This window comes from Anomaloglossus baeobatrachus, chromosome 5, assembly GCF_048569485.1.
Source record: "Anomaloglossus baeobatrachus isolate aAnoBae1 chromosome 5, aAnoBae1.hap1, whole genome shotgun sequence".
In the NCBI taxonomy this organism is placed as follows: domain Eukaryota; kingdom Metazoa; phylum Chordata; class Amphibia; order Anura; family Aromobatidae; genus Anomaloglossus; species Anomaloglossus baeobatrachus.
In genome coordinates, this window is record NC_134357.1 from 436671790 (window position 1) to 436687085 (window position 15296).

General features: G+C 43.0%; 1 protein-coding gene across 1 annotated transcript in view; it reads left to right on the forward strand.

The window, feature by feature from the left end:
- Positions 1-15296, forward strand: part of CDH4 (cadherin 4) — a 1210640-nt gene that overhangs the window by 1132433 nt on the left and 62911 nt on the right. The window contains exon 8 of the mRNA XM_075350393.1: positions 9120-9257. Coding sequence (XP_075206508.1) covers positions 9120-9257 — 138 coding nt within the window. The remainder of the gene's footprint in view (positions 1-9119; positions 9258-15296) is intronic.

The window sequence follows — 15296 nt, forward strand, 5'->3', positions numbered from 1 at the left end:
CAGGTATTGAGAATATAGTTTTTTGGTCAAGATATCTGGATGATATTTTTGTGATTTGGAGGGGCACCCCTGAAAACTTCAAGAAATTTGTCGCACACCTGAATGATAATACCATCGGTCTCTTTTTTACTAGTGAGAGCAACACCACCCAGCTCCCCTTTTTGGACGTTCTGATCATGAGAGATGACTTGGGGAACCTATCCACAAGAACATATAGAAAGCCCACATCTACCAACTCACTTTTACGTTGGGAAAGCAGCCATCCATTCCCACAAAGGAGAGGTATCCCAAAAGGGCAATACTTTAGACTTAGACGCAACTGCTCTACGGACCGTGAATTCCGGGAGCAGGCTGCGGACCTAAGAAAACGTTTTAGGGAGAGGGGATATCCGGATAAGATCTTAAAAACAGCATACCAAGAAGCATGTAGAAAGGATAGAACAAGCCTTTTGGTCCCCTCCCCGAGACGATCTGAAGAAAACAAAATCAGATTCATTACTACATATAGTAATGGATCAAAGGCCCTATATTCCATTCTGAATAAGCATTGGCCAGTCCTCCAGATGGATTTGGATATTGGGGACCTGGTAGGTGAGCACCCTCAATGCACATATCGACGTAATAGATCACTGCAGGACAGACTAGTCCACAGCCACTTTAATCCACCAAAAAGAACTACATGGCTGGAGCATGGAATAGTGGGCTCATTTAGATGTAGTGGTTGCATTGCTTGCCCGGTTATAAAAACTGGAAAGGATTTTCTAGGTCATAATACGGGTAAAACATACTCAATAAGGTCATTGATTAATTGCCGTACATCTGGGGTAATTTACAAAGCTACTTGTTCTTGCCCGGTTGAATACGTGGGAAAGACGAAACGAGAACTACGGCGCAGGGTTGGAGAACATCTGCGAGACATAATCAATAAACGAGACACCCCTCTGGCTAAGCATATCAACCAAGTACATGGGGGGGATACAAGGGGTCTCACATTTATGGGCATTGACTCTGTCGCTCGCCCCCTTCGGGGTGGCGACTGGGACAAGAGCCTTCTGCAGCGTGAGACCTTTTGGATCTATACTCTTAGGACCCAGGTCCCTATGGGATTAAATGAGATCCTCACTTTTAGCTGTTTTTTGTGAAGGGATAGTATAGGGCTAGATAGGGTTAGCCACCGTAGAGCGGGGGCGCCATGACGTGACGGATAGGGCGCCGACCTCCGCAGTCAGGTAGTTTTCAGATGATAGTTCTTTACTAGGGTCATCTTATCTATCTCTACTTTTTTGTCTCTCTGGAGGGTTGACCAATGCTGTTCTAGTAAGTAAAGAACTATCTACTATCCCTCAAGATGTATATACACAAAAAACCTTTCTCCTTAATTGTAATTTCTTGTCCCTGCTGCTCAGGAGCTTGCCAAAAAATACCATACCATACTCTGTATCCATTGGTTTTGGATCAGTTGTTTCTTTGGACGGGGCTCCGTCCTTGTTAATATCACCTAGTCTAAGTAGGAAAAAGACTATACTTAAACATAAATCCTCCCCTCCCTCTGTATCTGAACTCCCTATATGGGATGTACATGATGAGGAGGTTATAGCTGTGATTTGACATATGGGAAAATCGTGTTGCATTCTACTACTGTCTTAATAATAAACTGATTTATATTCCACATATAACATCCCCCCTTTAGGGAATAAGCCTAATCGCTGATTGTTTTAGATGTGCTTGGTTGTTTATCTCCATAATACTTCCATTATTGCTTTGAAATGAAAGGCTGGGGGCGTGGTTTGAACGGAGGTCACATGACCGCGGCCCCCTCCTAATACTATTGGTCCTCACGCTCTCTGTTGAAAACTGGGCTTGGGGGCGCGGCCAAACAGCGACCACGTGACCGCGGTAAACATGATCTTGGTTCAGCATGTATCTGACCAGGAAATAACCTGAGCATGTGACCATGATTCATGACGCGATGGTCACGTGCCGGGGAAAGATGACGCGATGCTATGACTCGACGGTCATGTGACGAAGGTCACATGGCGCGCGCTTTTCAAAATGAGGCCAATTGAGACCGGATAAAAATGCCGGCGGCCTGGTAATCCATGTGGACGTCATAAGAAGCGTGGTCCCTGGACCCGGTGTGTTGTGGAAGCACACATCTAGGATGATATAGATTCCATGCTCCTTTGATAAGGTAATATCGGTTTAAAATTTGGGGACTTTTACAGTAGTGTCTTTTTCTCTACCTGAGCACCACTTAGACTGGTCATTAGCTCATTATACCTTTTATATACTACAGCCTCCAAATGCCTCCAAATGGTAATTTCCCCTGATGAATCGATAAGAGGAAACGCGTTGGGAAGAGAACAAGGAGGGCTATTGAGCATATCCTAGCTGTTATCATTGGGCTGAATAGATAATGTATATCATGCCCTATTAAGGTAATATCGGTATCTTTTTTCTGTCAGAGAGGATGGGTGAAATATGAGACCCTGCTTCTGTCAGATGATAAAAAAGCAACTTGAGGTAAAAAAATCGGATGTATTTGTGTAATTACACTACCCCTTGTTTTGTGAGGGTACTAGATATCTGATTTTTCTCTTTCTAATATGGTTTTGTATGCCTATTGGATTTGAATACTCAATTTGCTTGTGTCCGTCTATTTGTGTGGTCACTATTCACGGGTGAAATTTTAGACCTTGAGTCATTTTAATAAATAGAATTAAAAGTTAAATTTTAAACTTTATTACCAATTGCTGTATATCTAACTGCAGTGACGCTAGACAGAGAGAGCTTTTATGAAAGCTGTGCCGAGGTGGCAAGTAGTGAGCACTGACACTGCTACAGCAACGGCAAAATGGATCACGCTCCATCCAGTGCACTCTCTTATCCATGGCTGGGTCTTATAGACTGTACTCACATAAAATATAAGAAGTCACTGGAAAATGCATAAAAAGAGATGGGTAAGAATGGGGAGATTGGTGCAGATAATAGGTTCATAGATCAGGGGAGCGCTCTGATGCTTTTCACAGTCAAAGAGACTTTGAGCTTTAAGAAGCTTGAAGTGTGAAAACGCATTAGTGTTTGCTTCATATATAATGAACGCCTTTTTCGTTAAATGTCATTTAGCAATGAGTCGGCACAATGCTGCCATTGTCTGCCAGATTAGATCTGCCCAGTTGTTATCTAAATACAATCCCACTAATTCACCATGTATGACCCGTAAATATTGGGTATGAAACCATCTGCGGGACACTGTCGGGGGATAACTACATTTGCTGCTGGCCACATAGATTTTATTGCTTGAACTAATCTTTAAAGGATTTATCCACTATTTTAACATTGGTGGCCTATCCTTAGGCTTGGTCATCAATATCTGATTGGCCGGGATCCGACACCAAACACCCCCACTAATCAACTGTTCACCGTTTCATTGGCGGTTGCCGGCAGCCGGAAATGGTCCTGTATCCAAGCAAAGAGAAAATAAAAGAGGACCTTCTGCTCACCCAATAGATGTGGTCTACAAGATCAGGATGGTGCACGGAAAGAGCTCCTTCTCCAAGGATGCAACACAGTGTATCGCCTTTAAGTAGACGAGCTGCTCGGATCCAGGATTGCTGTGGTTCAAGGGTCCCCGGACTGGGGGCTCAGCGGCCACTTGAAATAAAAAGGGGCTATTTACAGGGGAATAGTTCGTGACTCAACCTGCAGGTTGCGGTAAGAAGGGAGTACCGCCGCTGCCGAGGGGAGTACCGGAGCAGATGACGTGGGGGCAGCTTGGTGACAGTTCCTACTGCAGGTAGGGAGGCCCTGGGACTCTGCAGGGTTAGTGGATGGTGCGGTGCAGGTTTGCTTGGCAGGTAGGATGCAGGGAGGGGGGGCAATGTACTCACTCAGGTTGTTGTGATGTTAGATGCAGCCAATAAAGCAGACTCACACACCGTAGTAAACTAAAGTCTCTGGGTACCATTGCAACTGCGGGGAGCCCATCCAGGTGTCCGCTCCCACCGGTATCACTTTAATGGTCCGGAGCCTGCCTCCGTGCACAATTTTAGTTGTTATTGTGACCCTTTGGCCTGAAGCTGTCAGGGTCCCGCTCCCTATGTGTAGGGGAGCTATGCTCTCGATGGCTGGCACGTGGGATCTCAGTGGGTAGCATAAGCTGGAAAACCCTATCCCCCTCATTGTGCTGATGCCTTCGATCTCTGAGCTCTCGGGGAAGTACATAAAGAGACTATCCTCCAAAGGTTAATTATCAAGGCGCTTGAAGCTTTTCACTGATCTAGGGTTCTGTACCCCGCCATGCTTGGTACCGGTCCAGTTACTGGACTTTCCGGTGCCAACCGTTCTACAAAACTAAGTCAGGACACTCCTTTCCAATACCCTGTGACCTGGCTTCCGACTCCTCTGGTTCCGGACCACTGTCTGCGACCCAACGTAGGTCACTCCAGGGAGCTACAACTCCCAGCTCTTCACTCACTGAGGGCTACTACTCCTCTCCAACTCCAAACTCAACTGAATTCCTTCCCTCCCACCAGTCTGCCTGACCCCTAGGTGGTTGGGATTTGTGGTGCTGATGGGAGTGATACCGGTTTTCATTGGTTTCATTGGGTTTTCAGGAACCCGGAACCATGGGGGGTAGGTCCTGCATCATAGAAAGAGAGGATGCAGTCCCCTGTGACACCCTGATATAGTCAGGGGCGTCACAACAGCAAGATCCACAAAAAAAACAAGGTGATCCAGCAACTCACCCAAAATATAAAAAAAAAAGTCTTTATTTCATACTATTAAAAAACCATTGCTTGGTCAGATGTGTAAATATATACATTGCGTCTTATGCGTTTCAAGCCCATCATAGACAATCAGAGCGGGAAATGGTGCTGGATCGCACTACTGCTTTTTCATATTTTGTGAACCTTCGGGAACACTGGTCAGGAAGATCCGTGCATCAATGTCGGAATCTGTGCACAATCTTTGGTCATTGTCGTGAGCTGATATACTCCTCTTTTGAGTTGCTAAGAACAGGCTGTATTACATGTGTAGCTTTCTACAGTATATATTTTTTTGCATTTTCATAGCTATCACACTACAACGTGCACACAGTGATGTTAAAGAACAGTCTAGTGCCAATGAGTTGTTTGCCGCCTCCATCCTCAGACAGACTGAATGCTCTCTTCTATGCATGGAAACATCACACAGTTCACTCACAGTTCATCCATGCAGACAATGAAGGAAAGTCAGCTCGGATTAGGAACATTGATTTAACTGGATTCTGCCCGGCTATGGATTTTTCCTGCCTCTTTCTTAAATCTGTTGTGATGCAGAAGGTTGGCATTTTAGGAGGTGTCGCAACACAGGTTGATAGCGTTTTGTCCTCTAATGACTAGTCACATTGAAACTTTCTTCATGAAAAATGGAGTGCCGATGATGATGTGGGATTTTCCATATCTTGCTGCTCAATCAGAATATAGTCTTTGGGGTGGACAGAGCATTCTTCCATACCTTATTCTCACAAGCTTCTAGCCATATTTCCTACACAATATGTGCATGGTCACTCAGTACCATCTCCACAGAGAAGCTGATTTCTTGTGCCGGTATTATGCTCCATTCTCCAGTCTGGTCACTCAATGCATTTGATCTATCACCAGGTGTAAGGCCACAAGTGCTGCCATTTTTATTTTAGGTGGCACTTGGGTTTTGACTCTTCTTGCAACTAGAGTAAAATGGGACCAGTGCAAAATTTTTACCTGCCACCTCTGCATGTTGGCATGCTGTATGGACCCTTGAAGCATTCTAAATACTATAAAGAAATGTGTTGCCCTCCTCCCCATTATGTAGTAATGTCCTTCATCCTGGTCTCCTTCCAGGTATATATGTCCCCCATCTTGGTATATATGTCCTCCATCCTGGGACCCTTATAGGTATGCATCCCCATCCTTGTAAATATGTCCCCCATCATGAACCGCTTTCCAGGTATATATTTCCTAATCCTGGTATATATTTCCCTCATCCCGATATATGTGTCCCCCATCCTGGTATATATGTCTCCCATCCTGGGTTCCTTCCTGGTGTATATTTCCCCCTTCTGCTGCTCTTCTTTAAAGTATTAAATAACAAAAACAAAATAAAACATTGTATTCAACTCCCCCTCCCTTCCCATATTGGCGGCATCTTCCTCTGTATCTAGCGCAGAGGCTGGGAGCTGACAATGGCGTGCCTGCTGTGGCAATGTGATTGGCGGGGGACGTGTATTACGGTGCAGGGACCCGAGGGGTCGATGCAATACAGTTCAGCTAAATGGGCATCCTCAAACACACATCCAGCTGAAGTAGGCTTTTCGGTCGGCTGGCCCCGATGCTGCACAGGCCTGGTCATGGTCGCGATCTTTGCCACTGTGATCGTTAGGGTCCTGGTATTAACCTATTTCTTTAAACCTGGCTAGAGATTTTTGGCAGTGGATTCCCTTAACTTAGGTGTTTGTGTATATGTGGCTTGAAAACAGTATAGTAAGTTAGTAACATGATCATGTAAGTAGATTTAGTCGTGGGCTCTGTATGAGCCTTTTTTCATTCTAAAAGAATTACCAAAAAAATCAAAGAAATGGTGAAAATTCAGACACCTTGGTTACATGTGGCAACCATGATCAGAGATAACTGCAGATTATCCCAATTGTTACGTATCTCACCCAATCGATCTTCTGTAACTGGAGCCACAGAGTACGGTCAATGATTGCAAGCTCTTTGGCTCTGCAAGATTCTTTCCTAAAGGATTTCTAATACGTGTATGCTGTACACTGATAATAAAATGCAATTAGTAATGTTCTCACTGGCAGTCTAGGGGCTAAGACCTCCCCCAAGTGGCACCCGTTTTGGCATTTTAAACATCTTAACTTCCTAATGTCATCAGCACATCCCAAATCTCTCCCTTCAGTAAACAGCAATTCAAGATTCATTTGCAGTGCGTGCAATCCTACAATAAGCACTATTAGAGGCTAATTCCCGGCCCCAGAGATTCCTTCTCTTGGTAATCCAAGTGCAGACTAATTATTTAGCGTCTTCTGTCTGTTTCCTTAGACTGCTCCAGCATAAATATCCATCCACACTGACTTTCCAATCTAATCCTTAATTACATTATTGAAGGAATCCTACAGAGGATGATGTACATCTTCACTGGACAATTATACCAATGATATGGATGTAGTGGTGATTAAAAACTGCTGTTCCCTGGTCCCATCCTTCACTTTACAGCTGAAGCACTCATTACTTCTCTTAACAGATGTTGTGCAGCTGCAAAATATATGTAGTAGAACAGATATATCTATATATAATGTGGTTCATGCTAATTTCAGTATTACAGCCAACTACAGTAACACACTCATCATTTTGCACATATGTTTCCAGCATTTGTCTAAAGCTAATTATTCAGGCGGTCAATATAGTTTGCATAGACGTATAAACCTAGTTTACATACTAACGAACGTCTAGGGGGTCACTTGTGGGGGTCAGTCATGTCAGTCTCCAAAAGCAGAGACGTTAGCCCTTAGGATAGAGAAATTTGCTCACCAGTCCTAGTTCCACCTGTTCCGCATGGAAATGAAGTGCACAGAGCCACCCTGGTCAAGGCTTCAATGAAGTGAAATAGAAAAAAATCTAGATCTCCAGTGTCTAAAATCCATGTTCATTCAAATTTATTTAAAGTGTAAAAGACACCAGCCACCCGACAAACTACGCGTTTCAAGCTAGAAAGTCTTATCCATGACTAAGAACAAGACTTTCTAAGTCAAAATGCGTCTGTGTTCGTGCATAGCAGTAGTTTGTCTGGTGGCTGGTGTCTTTTACACTTTAAATATATTTGAATGAGTATGGATTTTGGATGTTAGACATCGGGATTTTTTTCTATGTTACCCCTTAGACGCCAGTCAGAGGTTTCTCATACAGCCAAATCAGCTCTCATGCTTTGCACTGAGGAGGAGCTACACCCCGAAACACGTGTCTGAAAATAGAGATGCTAGATTGGCTTTTAGCTTAAGTCATATGGCAAGGCTCATTAAAGGATCAATATTGACTTTTAGGATTGGTTCTTCCAATAGGTGGCCTTAGAGTTCAAGTCTGCTTTTTCTCTGAAGAGGTGATTTGCGTACCAATGTATTACCTAAGTTTTTCATAATGACCTTCATATTCCACCAGGAGCTGACAACAGTCCTACTTAGTGGAATGATGGTCAGTGGACTCTTTCTTTTGATGGGTATTATGTACCAAACAAACTGTTTTCAAAGAACCTTGAGTCTAACTTCAGAAATGCTCAGAGATCAGTTGTATTTCTGGGGGATACTGAATCCAGTCATATGAAAATTTAAAATTAGTACCTATCAAATGAGAAAACAGCGCAAAACCTGGATGGACTTGGTACGCTTGGTGTCTTCATGCATCATGGTCACCTTTCCTCTGTTGCCGCATTCAGAATACCATAATGCATGAGTATTTTAGCATCCTTAGGCTGGATTCACATGATGATATGGCATTTGATGCGAGTGCATTGGATGCGATATGCTAATGACCCTCGGCTCCCGCTGTGCTGCCAGCGTGAGCCAGTGTAATGCAACTGTGATATCCTGCGATCGGATCACAGCTGCGGGAGGAGAGGGAGGGATTAATCTTCCCATCTCCTCCATTGTCAGCCTGTGCGTATATCGCACTACACTCGGATGTCATCTGAGTGCAGTGCAGTGTTTCACTCTCACCCAGAGACTTGTATGGGTGCAAGTGACATGTCTCTCGCTGACAATCACAGCATTCTGCAACTTTTCGTTCTTCCAGAATCTGGATGAGAAAAAAGCTGACCATCTGCTCTCCCTCATTGAATAACATTGGTCCGAGTGCAATGCGAGATTTTCTCGCATTGCACTTGTCTGAGTCATATGCTCATGTGCGCGTACCCTTATGATCGTCTTGACTACAGATCTACTGACCCTATCTAGCCTGATACTGATTTTTTGAGTCATGTAGCCAATATTAATATTCTGACTGTCTGAATCATGCCTAATTGTTATAATGAAGTGATTTGCCTTTATGACTATGTATCTGTGTTGCCTATAACCTGTATTCCCGGATCTCTTCCTACAGAAAGTCCAGCAGTATACCGTTGTCATTCAAGCCACAGACATGGAAGGAAACTTAAACCATGGATTATCAAACACGGCCACCGCTATCATAACTGTAGCTGACGTCAATGACAATCCTCCTGAATTCACCTCCAAAATGGTTAGTTACTTGTAACTTGTCTTTTCAGTTATCATATACCGAAAATGCTGCGGAGGAGGGAATTTAGGGTGAAAGTAATCTGCAAAATGATGCACCCAGCCAAAGCAATACATCTGGCACAATCTTTACCTACAATCCTCATTTTACTTCAGAAAGAATATAAATACATTTCTGATATACAATAAACTACACGTCTGCAAAAATATTCTTTTGCTTCCTTTCTACGAGGTAAAATCGAAGATTCAGCATTAGTGCTGCAACAGATTTAGAGGTTTTTGGATGGAAATTCTGTTTCCTACAAGGTATATTCCCTCAGCGACTTTCAATCTGTTTCCTATAGTTCCTTATTAATTGCTCACTGACAGGACTTAGCCGATATACATGGCAAGGACCCAGCTAGCGACTAACTAGGAGCCCCACAGCACCCTGGCAATCCTTGGCGTTTCGTTCTATAGTCTATTCCACATGCAAATAATGCAGTCTTGAGATAGCAAATATGTATTGTGTCTAACTAGATTTATGGGCTACAAAATTGCTCTAAGATTCAGCTGCATAAGAAATGTTCGATTTGTTCTAAGAATCGCTGATACGTGTTAGACAGGAAGACAAAGATGGAGATTCCTTGATAATCTAAGTTTTAGGGTGACTAAATGACGTACAATATAAACGACCACTGGTTGATACTTGTTTACCAGTCAGTCATCTAATAACCTGTTCAACCCCTTCTATTGGGACGTTAATTCATTTCTTGGGAAAGGGTCCATGTGTGAGCTCCCTCCGGATGCATCTGATGCTGGCTATATTACATCTCTGTCCCTGGCTGCTAACTATTAAAAGCATTGGCTCCCATCTACACAAGTGAAAATATCACTGGGTATTAAAGGAAATCTGTCAGCAAGTTTTTGCTGCCTGATCTGAGAGCACCATGATGTAGGGAAGGAGATTCTGAATCCAACAATGTGTCACTTAGATTACTGGCTGCAGCCATTCTGACACAATGTGTATTTTTAGCTTTAGTCATGTAGCAGTGTCCCCAGAGCTGCCCCTGCCCACACCAGGCTATCTATAGAGATTGTACGTTAACTGTGAGGTGTCAATCAGAGGAGGTGGCCTTCCAGACAACATGGCACGAGGGAGCTAATCACAGCAAAAAAAGGGTGCAGCTGCTAAAAAAAAATGTAGCAAATAAACAAAAGATCGGACATTGACAACACAGGCATGCCTGAACTTTCTGTCTTAACCCTTACAGCATGCTGGCTTCAGCTTATATAGCAAAAACCAGCTGACAGATTCCCTTTAATGGGTTACAATGGGGGCCACGGGTCTGATTAACTCATGTGTTGCTGTCATCTTGGAATCCCTTTAAGGCCTCTTTCACACGTTCGTGCCTCCGGTACATGTTTGGCAGTTTTCTCACGTACCGGAGACACGTACAAACGTGGACCTATGTATTCCTAATGTTTTGGACACACATAAGTATTTTCGAACGGAACGTGTGTCCGTTCCGTACTTACGTGTGTCCGTGTGTTTTTCACGCCGACATGTCCGTTTTTCTCAGGCATCACGGGTGTCACATGTAACATGCATGGACCACACGGATGTGTTCCATGTGACACGCACCGGAAAAAAGACATGTGTCTGCGAGAAAAAAAACATTACTCACCTTCTCCAGCCCTGCAGTCTCTGCCGTTGCTGTCACTTGCTGCCGACCGCCGCTCATTATGCTCATTGAATATTCACTTCACTGCGGCCGGAAGAAGCAGCAGCGGGGAGTCGGCAGGACCGGAGGCAGAAGATCAGCACCACGGACAGCGATGCCAGGGACAGGTGAGTAGAAAGTTCCCGTTCTCCGTGTGTTATCAGGAATAACACACGGAGAACACACGTAGGCTATGCACACAGCACACCAAGGGCAATACGCACCTCTGACACGTCCGTGAAAAACGTGCGTGTTTTTCAGGGACGTGTGAAAGAGGCCTAACGCTCAGCCATAGGATGACCTCCTTAGGGGACCAACATTATTAATACTGTGGTATTTCTGTATCTAGTACAAAAGATCAAATGATTGGAGGTTCAAGTCCCTCAGGTGAGACTAAAAATAATGTAAAGACCACCCCCACAAATTAAAAAAAAGAAAGTAAATTATATATATATATAATATATATAGATAAATTAATTCAAAAGGCCCTATTTGTCCCGGTTAACATAAATAAATAAATAAATAAATAAATTAAAAAAACATATTAGGTATTGCTGCATCTGTAAGGGTCCGATCTATCAAAATCTGGGGTATATTAGCCTCTACAGTAAAGAGTGGAAAGGGAAAACAAATTAAAATCTCACCTCCATAAAAATGTAATAATAAGCAATCAATGCATCTTATGTACACAAAATTGGTATCCATAAAACTTCAGCTCCCCAGGCAAAGAATAAGCCCTCACTCAGCTCCAGCAACAGGAAAAGAAAAACGATACAGATCTAGCATAATCTTCAGAATTTTTCTTTTTAATCACTAAAAAAAAATATATATAGATCAAAAGTTTGGACATACCTTCTCATTCAGAGAGTTTTCTTTGTTTTCATGACTCTGAAAATTGTAGATTTACATTGAAGGCATCAAAACTATGAATTAACACATGTGGAATGAAATACTTAACAAAAAAGTGTGAAACAACTGAAAATGTGTTATATTCTAGGTTCTTCAAAGTAGCCACCTTTTGCTTTCATTACTACTTTGCACACTCTTGGCATTCTCTTCATGAGCTTCAATAGGTAGTCACCAGAAATGGTCTTCCAACAGTCTTGATGGAGTTTCCAGAGATGCTTAGCACTTGTTGGCCCTTTTGCCTTCACTCTGCGGTCCAGCTCACCCCAAACCATCTTGATTGGGTTCAGGTCTGGTGAATGTGGAGGCCAGGTCATCTGGCGTAGCACCCCATTACTCTCCTTCTTAGTCAAATAGCCCTTACACAGCCAGTACACCTGTGCTTTATGTTATAATTATTACTCCTGTGCTCTGATAGGGCGAATGTTATATGGGGTTGATATATATATAGCCCCAGGAACATTGGAGGGTGATATTCTCCTGATGAAGCCAGCTTGACTGGCGCAACGTGTCGGGTCCTGTACTGAGTTTCCTGCACCTTGCATTGCTGCCTGGGTAATCCTGTATAGTCGTTATTTAGACTTAAATCTGGCTATTTCAGCTGTGATTTATATTACTTGGTGGTAGTCTTCAGGCTTTTCAAAACCAGTAGGTGCAATGCAGGCACACTTGATTGTATATGGGATGGATATATAGAGTACTTAGAGTTCCCTAGGGGACAGAGTCCATTCTCCATCTTGGATTATATATGTTTTCCCTGAATTATTGAACATGTGCCAGGTTTGAACCATGCAGGAAACAGTATTTTGTATGTCTGTTTTTAAATGATTTTAAATGTGAGTGTTTTTTCACCCCATGTATAATAAAATTTATATTATTCGCACTAATCAAGGTCCATGCCAAGTTGTTATTTATCATCCTGAACCCTGGTGCCTTTTTGTATCAATTGTTGTTTCAATGTTTTGTTAGATACTTGGCACAGTGGTTTTCATATTATTCATTGGTGGTGCTGAGGCTCTCTTTTGGAGGTCCAACTAAACGCAAACCGGATGGAATAGCATGCCGCTGCAAGATGTTGTGGTAGCCATGCTGGTTCAGTATGCCTTCAATTTTGAATAAATCCCCAACAGTGTCACCAGAAAAGCACCCCCACACCATCACACCTCCTCCTCCATGCTTCACGGTAGGAACCAGGCATGTAGAGTCCATCCGTTCACCTTTTCTGCGTCACACTAAGACACGGTGGATGGATCCAAAGATCTCAAATTTGGACTCATCAGACCAAAGCACAGATTTTCACTGGTATAATGTCCATTCCTTGTGTTCTTTAGCCCAAACAAGTCTCCTCTGCTTGTTGCCTGTCCTTAGCAGTGGTTTCCTAGCAGCTATTTTACCATGAAGGCCTGCTGCACAAAGTCTCCTCTTCACAGTTGTTCTAGAGATGTGTCTGCTGCTAGAACTCTATGTGGCATTGACCTGGTCTCTAATCTGAGCTGCTGTTAACCTGCGATTTCTGAGGCTGGTGACTCAGATAAACTTATCCTCCACAGCAGAGGTGACTCTTGGTCTTCCTTTCCTGTAGCGGTCCTCATGTGAGTCAATTTCTTTGTAGCGTTTCACGTTTTTTGCCACTGCACTTGGGGACACTTTCAAAGTTTTCCCAATTGTTTAAGACTGACTGACCTTCATTTCTTAAAGTAATGATGGCCACTCGTTTTTCTTTACTTAGCTGCTTTTTTCTTGCCATTATACAAATTCTAACAGTCTATTTAGTAGGACTATCAGCTGTGTATTCACCACACTTCTGCACAACACAACTGATGGTCCCAACCCCATTTATAAGGCAAGAAATCCCACTTATTAAACCTGACAGGGCACACCTGTGAAGTGATGACCATTTCCGGTGACTACCTCTTGAAGCTCATCAAGAGAATGCCAAAAGTGTGCAAAGCAGTAATCAAAGCAAAAGGTGGCTACTTTGAAGAACCTAGAATATCTAATATATAAAGCTCAGTGTATGTGTGTGTGTATGTGTGTATGTCCGCTAAAGGAATCCGCACAAGTTTGATATTAATCATTCTGACCTTGTTAATTATGTGACTGGGTCATTTTTACAGCATAATGAAGCTGTAAATACAAAAAAAACTAAATTTTATGGCGGAATTGCATTTTGTTTCACCATTTTATGCCACTTGGAATTTTTTCCCGTGTTTTAGTACATTGTGTGGCAAATTGAATGGTGTTATTCAAAACTAGAGGTTGTCGCATAAAAAAGGCCCTCATATGACTATGCCCATGAAAAAAAAGTTATGGCTCTTGGAAGAAGGTGAGGAAAAAACAAAAGCGCATAGACAAACATGTCCTGTTTTTACAAACAACCTTTAAAAATCCAAGTCATTTCACCTGACGAACGAGCACATGGCAGGACTTGGACGGTACAGTGCAATGGGTTCTTGGATGGATTTGGCACAATATTTGGCTTTAAAGATCTATGAGAGCACAGGACATCTCTACTGGAAGCTGATGCTGGGACCAACCAAGGGACATCAGTTTCCTCCACTATGAACTGCATATATTGGCTTTAAGAAAAGCTCTTTGAAGGAAATCAACGTCACAGGGAAATGCATTAACAAATCATTGTCTCTGTAAATCTCGAGGGTAAAAGTTTCCGATCTCTTGACTTTACCCATCAACATCCCTGTCATCTTGGAGATGAGGGCAACACTACCTTACACTGATGATGTTTAATTAACACAAGCTCCCCATTGCTAATTAGTAGCCAGGATGATGAGAGGGTGAAGTTGCACTTGTGGTTAAAACTGGATCGATTTCATAGATGCTGTGACTTTCTTAGTATCTGCTTATTGATTTGACATTTCTCCTTTGTATATAAAAATACTTCAGTAAATAAGGATTACACGATATACCTGAAAATAGTCATGTTAATGAAAGGTGATATTTATCATGGGTTTATTTTTAGTTTCATTTTTCAATTACTTTTTAGTATTGCTGCAGATATTTTCATGGTTTAAGGGAGGCTGTCAGCACAAAATGACTGTTCAAACCAATGCACCTTCCCACTTACTGAACTTTTTGTTTTATAAGATGCACCTGATTATAAGATGCACCCCAAGTTTATTTAAAAAAAAAAAGAAAAAAATATGGGGTCCGTCTTATAATCCGGTGCTGTCTTACCGGATGGGGGGCGCAGCGGTGGTAGAGCGGTGTCACAGGAGGCAGTGGCGGTGGTGGAGCAGGGCGATACTGCGGACGGTGCAGCGGGTGTCCCAGATGCTCGCTGCGGCCCTGTGAGGCAGTAGGAGTATCCAGAAGCTGTCCGCAGTGTGGGCTTCAAAGAAATGGCGCCCGGAGGCAGCACGTGCACAGATAGAGCTCTCAGCTCAATGATAAGCCAAGATCTCATCTGCGCACGT